We start from the raw sequence: 10726 nt of genomic DNA, 5'->3' as shown, positions 1-10726 counted from the left end.
CTGCTATATCAATTGGATATAGCTGTCTTCCTTCCCTATCCCTCCCAGCTACCCTTCAAGAGGTATTATTACTCTTCATTATTAAGCAAGACAAACTTGAAGTAGGGTCTCAGCTTGGAAGAACTGGTGTGCTGGCTTACTCTTGGTTCCCCAGGCACAGTGTCCTGTCCCGTCTACAGCCTATATAGGTCTTTCTTTCACGGTGTAGTCAGGGAGCGGTTGTAGAACTGGGGATGGGGTTGCGTGCTTGGTTAAAAAGCCTGTGTGTGGGCCCTGGGCTCCTGCCTCCTGGTGTCAGTCCTGTTTCACCGCCACCTTAGGCCCTTCTGACACGAATCCGTCCAAGGAGAACCGCAACCTTGGAAAGAAGTCCTACAACCCATATGCCGTGTCAATCCAGCAGCATTGGCTTGCCTGGGTTTCGGGACCACGGGACACGCCCCACCTCCCTCGGGCTAAGTCGTGGTAGAGAATCATAGGTTGACTTAAAACCTAGAGGTCACAGAGGGACAGCGAGTGGGGAGGGTGACTTTCCCTCTTTCTCCATCTTGGCCATCTGATATCGCAGCTTTTCTCGCCCTCCCCATCCAATTTACACCCCCTGCCAATCCCGGACCAGGTGCAAAAGAAGATGGGGACCCTTCTGGGCTGGCGACGCTGCGAATAAGCCTCAGCCTGCCCTCAGTGGGTCGAGCTCGGCTTAGAAGGGAGGGGCGCTGAGAGCGGGACGTGGCGGGCGACCTGGTGGGTGCGGCGCTCAGAGGTGCCAGGCAGCTGTGCCCGGCCGCAGGTGAAGGCGGCGACCGGGAGGCGCCTCCGGAGCGGCGGCGAGCGGCGGCACCACGTGTCCCGCGGGGCGGAGCGGCGGGCGCGCCCTCGGAGCCGAGCGCGACCGCTGGCGTGGACGCGGCGGACCCGCTGCCGTCGCCGCACGCAGCCCCGGGCTCAGCAGAGTCTCCTCCTTTGCTCGGTGCTCACAGGTGCCTCCTCCTGGAAGGCGGCGGCGGCGCTGGGTACCGGCAGGCAGCGGCAAGATGGGACCCCTCCGAGAGAGCAAGGTAAGGGGACCCGGTGTGCGGGCGCGGTGACAGGTTCCGAGAGGGCTTCAGTAAAGGACGAGGTGGGTACAGCCTGCCTAGTAGAGAACCAGGTGAGAAATGGACCCTGGTGTTCAGAGTCCAAGCAATCCCGGGGAAGTAGGCGCTGGAGACAGCAGAGAAGTCAAGGGTCATCCGAGGGTGATGGGATGTGGCAGATGGGGAGGTGGCACTACAGGAAGAGATTTGGGGGATTAATATGAGGATTTAAACGATTGATTTTAGAGGGTTAATCCTAGCTCCTAAAGCTGTGACTGGAGGTGAAGCTTTTAGCTGGTGTCATGTGTTTGCCTGTGTGTGTGTGTGTGTGTGTGTGTGTGTGTGTGTGTGACATGCAAAGGGAATTTGGTGTATTCGTGACTGAGGAATAAGGACGCAGCGTGACAGTGACCCAGCTCAAGAGTCTGCAGTACGCCAAGCAGAGTGCCTGGCGTGGGATACCTGCTGGATGACTGATGGGCTGGACAGATCCAGAGTCTGGGTGTGGCTTGCAGCGCCAGGATGGTATGGATGTCTGAGCCAGGTTCCGGGCTGCAGGGGGTTTTCCCTGGGGAGGCCTCTCCTCCGAGGTGTTCGCTTTGGCCTTGACCCTTCCTGGTAAGCTTGGGAAACAGCAGGAGGTCATATTGGGAAATGGCATTTGCTACTTAAGCCAAAGCCCACTTTCAGTTACAGAGGTTGGAAGGAGCTGTGAAATTTCTGGAGGAAAAAAAAAAAAAAAAGCTCCGGAAATCCAGTTTAACAAGGCAGAGTAGTGGGGACCCTGAAAGCACTGGTCTGATGTTCTGTTTTTTAGGTGATGTACAGTTCTTGCCTCTTTCAGCCTCTTGGTTTCCCCATCTGTTCAGATGAATTTGAATAAGTGTCGGCGTTGAACATTGGGGTGTAAAATCGATTCAATGAACTAATGGTGGAGAGAGAACTTAATTTCTTATTGCATTTATTTATTTGTGTGGGGAGGTAGTGTGGGTGCCACAGCAAGTATGAAAGTCAGGGGGAAAAACTTGCAGGAGTCCTCCTCTTCCACCTTGTGGGTCCCAGGGATCAAACTCAGGCGGCTGGCTTGGCTGAACACCTTACCTATTGAGCCATCTTGGCTATTAAAAAAAAAAAGGGGGGGACTTTTAAACTGAAAACATTGTGAAAATCTACTTCTTATTCATTTTTTTTAAAAAACAAAGCATGACATGGCATTAGAAAGGCATTTTTAAGTAGAGAAAATTTTCTTCTCGTGGTTGTCCTTTTGGAAAAACAAAAGCTTGATGTGATGTAAAAGGTGGAGCCATTTTCCTGGGTATTGGATGTGTTTGCTTTTCTGTTGGCAGCAAGCCGTGTGTACCAGGATATTAATGAATAATTAAGACCCTGTCCGGAAGAGGAGGGATTTTAAAGATAAGTGTAGATGATCCATTATCTAGTTTGTGAGGAGACAGAAAAACAGAAATGGAATTGTCAGCTAATACAAGAATAGCACAAGAATCTAAAGGAAAAAGCACACACACACACACACACACACACACACACACACCAAAAAGCTGGAGTTCATTCTGGGTGATACAGAGCCTTTGAAATCCTCAGGTTTAAATGTGGTAGAAAATGACAGGATGAGAAGGTGAAAGAGGGGTGGCTTAGAGTTTTGGGTTGGTGTTTATGCTGATGGGTGGTGTGTGTGTGTGTGTGTGTGTGAGAGAGAGAGAGAGAGAGAGAGAGAGAGAGAGAGAGAGAGAGAGAGACTTGAAGACTTGCACTTGTGCTATTTATAGGATCAAATGGCAAGACTTGGGGAGCTGAGTTCAGCAACTGAGGTACAGACTGCTTGGCTGTTCAGTGCTCAGAAATATGATCTCCCAAACACCACAGAGGGAAAATGATTGTTTTCTTTTGGCTTTCCAATTTGGAGAAGGAATCGAGGGCACAGCATCAGGAGAAGGAGATTTCCAGGAGCCGAATTCCCCGCTTGATTCTGCGGCCCCATCTGCCTCAACAACAGCAGAACAAGGTTTCTCCAGCCTCCGAGTCTCCCTTTTCTGAGGAAGAAAGCAGAGAGTTCAACCCCAGCAGCTCTGGGCGCTCAGCGAGGACGATTAGCAGCAACAGCTTCTGCTCAGGTACAGTAGCACTGCTGGGCCTCCCTGGCAGGAAGGTGTGGCCTGCAGGCAGACTGTAATGTAACTCAGTCCACGCAGCCAAAACTAAGCTCCTCCTACCACCCTGACACACACCTACTGACCTTTCTGGCTGTTGTAAGCTACCAATACACGTTTTCTGTGCCTCAGTCCAGTTCAACGTCTTATAATTTAGGATGTAAAATTCAACTTCTCTTTCTATAACTTTTAAAGTGTGTTCTTTTATTAAAACTAAAAGTTATATCAGTTTGAGTTTTATATTAGCAATCTTTATATAACTCTCTGTACTTTTGATTATGAAAAACCCCAAATAAAATAACTTCTAACAAATGACATCAAGACCTAGGAAGACTATGCTGCAGGCCTGGCTATGTAGTGTAATGGGAAGAACACAGACTTATTACCAGCCAGACCTGATTCCCAGGGTGGGCTGGCACCTACCACTTAGACACTGTGTGATCTGATTAAGTTGCTTAAGCTTGGCAAACCTTAGTTGTTACAGCAATAATGTGGGACAATAAGTATTGGTTGAGGATTCCTTATCAGAAATGTAGGCTGTTTTAGAGAATTTGCAGAGAGAGAGAGAGAGAGAGAGAGAGAGAGAGAGAGAGAGAGAGAGAGAGAGAGAGAGAAACAGAGACAGAGAGAGACCAAGAGGAGAGGAGAGATAATAGGGATAGGAGCAACATCTAAATGCAAATTTATTAATCTTTCATATGTACTTCATTCAGCTAGCCCAGATATTTGTTAATGTGCCCATCTTCTCTGTATAATCTGTCACATCAACTTGGGCATGCTTTTTTCTACTCATGACTGATGGCCTTATGTCAGTACTCAAAGAGCTGCACATTTTATAGTGTTTTAGACTTGGGTAATTTGTATTATGGATAGAGCTGCCGTGAGGCCCAGTGAGACTGCTCACCTAAATGCATCCCTGGTACAGATCCTGGCTTATGGAGTGCCTTAATTTCTGATGGTTCTTTTTTTTATTTTTTTTTATTTTTTTATTTTTTTCCTCATGGTTTATTTTTTTTTATATTTAAAAATTTCCATCTCCTTCCCTCCTCCTCCCCCCTCCCTCCCCTCCTCCTCCCCCTTCCCTCCCCTCCTTCTCCCCCTTCCCTGATGGTTCTTAATGCCATGAACTCTGGCCATCTCTGTGGCACATAATGAAGGGGTTTTGTGTTGCTGTTTTGTTGTTTTATTTTGTTTTTTGTTTTTTTTTTTAAATCAGAAATGTCCTTCTAGGACCCCGACCTCTCATAGTTCCTCAAATGCCGCTGGTTCCAGGGGACAGCCCCCGTGGTAGCGAAGCATGTAACTTAACAAGACATGGGTCCTTTTTAAAAGAAATATTAGGCTGGGCGGTGGTGGCGCACGCCTTTAATCCCAGCACTCGGGAGGCAGAGGCAGGTGGATCTCTGTGAGTTCGAGGCCAGCCTGGTCTACAAGAGCTAGTTCCAGGACAGGCTCTAAAAAAGCTGCAGAGAAACCCTGTCTCGAAAAACCAAAAAAAAAAAAAATATTAGAAATTTAGCCTGGTGGTGGTGGCACATGCCTTTAATCCCAGCACTCTGGAGGCAGAGACAGATGGATCTCTGTGAGTTCAAGGCCAGCCTGGTCTACAAGAGCTAGTTCCAGGACAGGCCCGAAAGCTTCAGAGAAACCCTGTCTCAAAAAAGAAGAAAGAAAGAAAGAAAAAAAAGAAAGAAAGAAAGAAGGAAGGAAGGAAGGAAGGAAGGAAAGAAAGAAAGAAAGAAAGAAAGAAAGAAAGAAAGAAAGAAAGAAAGAAAGATTAGGAATTTGGGAGAAATGTGAATCACGGACTGTCTTCTGATGGTGAAGGATGTTTTGTAATGCCCAGAGTTTTCAAACTTACTGAAAGAACATGTGTAGGAAGGGGAAGTGGGTTTGTGTGCAATGACCAGTGCCCTAACTTAGCGAGGAGCAGCATTCCAGTAGGTGTAACACAGAAATTGCACATTCCACTTTGGCCTCCTGGCATTCATTCACAAAATGATCCTGTTTTGTACCTAAGTTATAGCTTAGGAATGTAGCCATCTACATTAAATGTTGTTCCTCTGGGAAGCTTCATATCCTATCCCTCATCCTAAAACAAAGATATCAGAGAGTTATGTTCTGAAATGTGTTTCCTTCCATTTGAGTGAACAAGCATAGTTAAAAGAAAACTCCCTCATGGATATGTGATGCCCTCCTGAGATAAAGGGGGTGAGCATAAAGCTGGTGGAGTCCTGGTTGTTTGCTGACCCCCTATAGAGTTCAGAGTTCACTCTGAGGAGCGTGGAGGGGACATGACTTCCAGCTTTGTGTGTAGAACTGGACTCCAAAATTACTCCTTTTCACACACTATCACTCTCTGTGACCAACTTCAAGGTGAGTGTTTGTCAGAAGATAAGTAGTGAGTCAAACAACAGAGAAGTGAATTGATGTGTTTTATAAAACATAAAAAGGCAGTGCTAATTTTGGTTGTGAGTCCATCTCCCCCAGACCCGTTTGCAGAACCATCCCTTCTTCCCCGAAGACCTGTCTCTCATGAAGACCATAATGGTAGACATGAAAATCGAAAGCAGATATTGATCCTTCTGCCATTAACTAGCTGAGGATTGAGTGGCAGACACGTATAATTATGGCTGTCCACACACCAGCCTTTCAGCCCTTAGCCTCGCGCCTCATCTTCCACCCCTCAGTCCTTCCAGCAATTCTCCCCAGCTTCCCGCGCTGACAATTCCCCAAGGTTTGGGTCTGATGCCGTTCCCTGCCTTAAGTTCCTTTCCTGCAGAGCGCTGATGAGCTCCGCAAAGGCCTTTGAGGGCTGCGCTGACTGAAATTGACAGCAGCAAGGCCTTTGAGGGCATGTTAATGATGCTTTAGGAGGTCAGTCGACGGGTGGAAAATAAATGGGTTTGGTTCTATGGGGACCACTAACGCTGCCGGCAGTGAGGTAGCGAATGTAAAACATGTCCAGCCAGCAGGGGGAAGAGCCAACTCCAGACACTGGAATACTGAGGCCAGAATTATGTACTGCCTACGCACAGTAGTTACATCAGATGACAAAACACAAATGTTGGCACAAGTTGAAGAATGCCATTATCTGTCCAGATGAAACCAGACCACTATTGCAGGCAGCCATGGATGGACCTCGCGACACTAGCGTTTTTTCTCTATGAATCCTTACACCCGGCACTATGAGGGGGAGTTAAAGAAATTTTAAACTTCGGAACTTGAAATATAGAGGAAGGTTTTTTTCTGAGATTTAATTTGAAAATTAGATTTCCTTTTTCCCCAAGTGTGGTATCAGAAGTGTGGTTATTTGCAAAGCATTATCTGTTCTAAAATATTTAACTTTTGGAAGATAATACATTTTTAGGATACTAAGTTTATAAACAACTAAAGTTACTTGATATCTAAGATGTCCCTTATTTTGATAGACTGGCAGTCCTGTCATTTATATAAAAAGTTTCAAAGCAGACGGTCCATATACTTTGACAAAACAAAGAGAACTCTGTTACCTCTATGCCCACCGTGTTTTTCTACTAATTTTGTTGATCAGTACAATTAAAAGTCCGACACCATTTCCAAAGCGACCGCTCATCTTTACCTAATGTCTCTTCTCCCTCCTCACGCATTCAATGACTGGATAAGAAAATGCTAATGGGTAGGTTGTGTCTATCTCATCTTGGAAGGAAGGAATTGTGTGTGACCTTTCACCTGTCATTTGGGGCATGTCCCCAAAGAGCTTTTGCTCTGAGTGGCTGTTTGTGGGCAGTCTCTGAAGATAAGAACTTGCTTTTTATTCCATCAGCATGTGAGTGTCCTCATACGTGGGCATCATTCCAGAGCTGAAGTAGACCCCTTGGAACAGTCTATAGCCTGTCTTCGCCTTTGGCTGCGGTTGGAGACAGATAGGCTAGGCCTTATTTTGTATACTGCAAATACTGTGGATTCTTAGCCTCGTGTAAATAATACACAAGAAGTGCAGTTCACATTGTGACTGGAATAAAGCACCTGCTTTCACATACTTCTGTTCAAGCCAGTGTCTTGTTTCATTTAGAACATGCTTTTGGCATAGTATCACCCTTCCTCTGCCCAGTTTGTCTTCCTTGTTTCTAACACGCCCATAAGGAGTGGTAAAATCCACAATGGCAATTCAATTTGTGTTTTGGATGTAGCCCATTGAATCTAGGCTTCTATTAATTTTTTTCTCCTTTTTTTTGGAGGGGCTATTTTATATATTTTAATTCTTTATATTATTTTAATTCTTTCCTCAAATCTTTTATTATCTCTTGAGATTAATATAATACCATTTCCTCCCTTTGCTTTCCTCCATACCATCCCTCCCATATACCCTTCTTTGCTCTCTTAAATTCATGGCCTCTTTTGCTTTGGGTTTGGGTTTTTGTTTTGTTTTGATGGGGGATGGTGGTTTTTTGTTTGATTGGGCTTGTTGTTGTTTTGGTTATTGATGACTTGTTTGTCATTGTATCATGACCCTGGCTGCCATTAGGAAAGCTGGTGACTTCTGTGGGTGTGAGGCACAGCCATCCATCACCTGCCATAGTTAGCAGCCTGCTGTGCATTCCTCCTTGCTTAGTTGAGGCAATAATTACCCCCCTTAGAACTGGAGGCAGATGGACTGCTGGGTTTTAAGCTAGTTCTCCACGGGGTGCCTTGTAAACATGGCAGGTGGAAGAGATCAGGCATAGCGAACACTGGTTATTTTATGGGATACCAATAATTTCTCAGAATTGTCTTCATGCTTCTGATGCATGTGTGGAGGTGAGATGGGTGAACCAGTCTATGAATTCTGCCAAGGAAAACATGCACCCAGGAGTCCGATTCAGACTTTCTTTGACGTCTCATCTCAAGTGAGGTATTTGCAGAATTTGAGTTTTTACAGCGGCTTGGGTAAAATCTTGGACTGGGGCTGACCTCAAGGTAATCATTGCTACTGTTTGTGGCAGAACAATTAAGGCAAATTATAACCTGCTTAGCACTGCTGAGGCCTGGCCAAGCCTTCAAAAATTTGCCAGGCCTTGCCAAGCAGAAATAGCCCTGCTTTGCTTTTGTCTGGCTGGAGGAAAGTCAGCACCTGGATAGAATGAACCGTTGAGCGTGATGATATCAGCATTGAGATGAACTGTTTCAACTGGCATAAGCTGCAGTACCAAATTATACCATCATTGAATGACTGCCAACCCTCTGTGAACAGAAGCACAAAGACCCTAAGACCTGAATTCACTTGAATCACTTGAATGAGTCTGGGGGCCTAGACACTGTGGCATAATATATATTCCAAGTACATAGCTTCTTCGGTCACCTAAGTATATACCTACTGGAATAGGTTGTGAGTGTTAGGCTTATAGACAGTATTTCTTGTTATTATAAACAGAGGATGATAAGAACAAACTTTTTCCATTCAATTAAAATAAAACCTTAGGAGTGGGGACTGATCAATCACCCTGAAAGAACTGAGCCACATCTAAGGGTAGAAGATTGTGCTCAACCTGAAGAACCTGCACGTTCGAAAGCTCTCATCATGACAGTTTCAGATGCTGCTTGTCTGCTTTAGAATAACTTTCCTTGTTTGAAATGTGGACATTTGGGCTCCTTTCTAAGACTGTCATCCTGGTATTCAAGAGCTTGGGAGTCTTACTTGATAGTTCTCATGCATGCTGACATCTTAGGCTCTCAACCTTATGTTCTGTGACATGTGAGTGTATGCAGGCAGTAGGGATCAGGGTGATGCCCAAAATCTCACTATAAACTGCACAAATGTGGAAGATGGTGGAGCTGGTAACCATTGGCTATGAAGCAAAAGAAATGCTTCAATATCCCCCAAAATCACAGTTTCTACTTTATAGACAAATATCTTGCATACTTAGTCTTAGCAATAGTAATACTTATATTTATATAATGGGGTTTAATCCTTGGGAGAAAGGATTTTCTTACTTTATTTTCCTATGCGATCCGCTCTCTGGATTTGCCATCCATACCTACACTTGTCATTCTCTTGCTTTCTTTCTCTGAGATGACAATGACATGGAGCAGAAGGCCAGTGAGTGTACAGGGCACACCTAGAATGAAACCCAGACACTCAATGGTTACAATTAAAGAAAGGAAGGAAGAGAAATGGGTGCTTACGTGTATTGGGAAACCCATCGTGTTACAAGTTCCTGACAACACTTATTTGTCCAGTAAGGATTTATTAGAGGTTTGCTGGGGATGAGGAGGTGCTACGGCCACAGGAATGAATGAACCGTTGGGATAAGAAAGGCTCTTCATTTTATTGCCTAAACAATAGGATAACAAACCTTGGGATATGATCCCCATACTGTTGACTTGCTCACTCAATGTCCCTGTCCCTTTTACCCATATCCATACACACCCCTATGTAATGTGAGATTGTTCCTCCACTTACTGTCAACACTGGCCTCTCATATTTCCTAAGCCCAAGTTTTCAAAGAAGTAACATTTGTTAGCATAGTATGCTGAATAAACAGAAACTTTGACATCAGCAGACTTCACTAAAAGCGAGAGATGAGATAGACAGAAGAAGCTTCGACTAGATTGGGAAGGGCGTATATTCCATGTAAAACACTTGAAGTGTGAGATTAAGTATCCATACAGAAATCAGATCAATGACGTAGACTGATGAAAGGCACTGGAGGGGACTTTAAAACTAGATGTATGTGTGTTGCTTCTACAGTCGTTCAGAATCTTAGCAATACAACTTTGTAATTAACTCTGTGGACCAGACAACATGTGTCAATAGCGAGCTATGGCTTATGGGCTGCTAATTTGGAGTTCTCAAATATCTTGAAAAACCAATGAGGGGTTTTCAGCAGGGAGAAATTACAGCCAGTTTTCTACTTTAGAAAGCTCTCTGTGTTTCTGTGGTGGTAGACAGTGGATGTAGAGCTCGTGGGATGATGGTAAAGGGCTTACCTGGCTCTATAGCCACTGTGCAGTACAAGCAATGATGAATCAAATGATAGCTGTGAGCTTTGCAACCACAATAAGTAGGTCTTGGGTACCAGCTTCATGTGGAAGGGGAAGGAGAGGTCTTATCTTGATTGCTACTAAATGAATATAATGGAATTGCAGGACTGGGGAAAAGGAAGAAGTCTACTAAATTGTTCGGTTTAGACTTGATTGCATTTAAGAACAAAGCAGATGCCTTTAACACAATTTAAAGATGGCAACAGCTGAAGTTCATGGATGGTGCATGGTAAAGTAAGTTCAGAGGAGGGCCCTAATTTAGAACACCATCAGGGGAAACAGGCAGAAAGGGAAACCAAGACACCAATACCACCCGCAAGGCTGGACATTCCACAGGAAGGAGATGAGTCTCCAGAGGAAAACTACCCAGGTTCCGGTGCCACCACTAGATTACAAAAAGGTGGGCTGTGGCTAGAGCAGTAACTCACTGGTCAGGAGCAAGCACAGCTCTTGCAGAGAACCCGGGTTCAGCCTCTAGAGCCC

General features: G+C 45.2%; 1 protein-coding gene across 1 annotated transcript in view; it reads left to right on the top strand.

Moving 5' to 3' along the window:
• The first annotated feature begins 938 nt into the window (after nucleotides 1-938).
• The window catches only part of Sybu (syntabulin), a 62783-nt gene continuing 52995 nt past the window's right edge, over nucleotides 939-10726 (top strand). Inside the window, exons 1-2 of the mRNA XM_038342906.1 lie at nucleotides 939-1058; nucleotides 3001-3205. Coding sequence (XP_038198834.1) covers nucleotides 1035-1058; nucleotides 3001-3205 — 229 coding nt within the window. The 5' untranslated portion in view covers nucleotides 939-1034. The remainder of the gene's footprint in view (nucleotides 1059-3000; nucleotides 3206-10726) is intronic.

The sequence above is a fragment of the Arvicola amphibius genome, chromosome 9 (genome assembly GCF_903992535.2).
Source record: "Arvicola amphibius chromosome 9, mArvAmp1.2, whole genome shotgun sequence".
NCBI classification, from domain to species: Eukaryota; Metazoa; Chordata; class Mammalia; order Rodentia; family Cricetidae; genus Arvicola; species Arvicola amphibius.
Note: the sequence above shows the minus strand (reverse complement) of the source record. Positions and strands in the feature narration are given on the sequence as shown.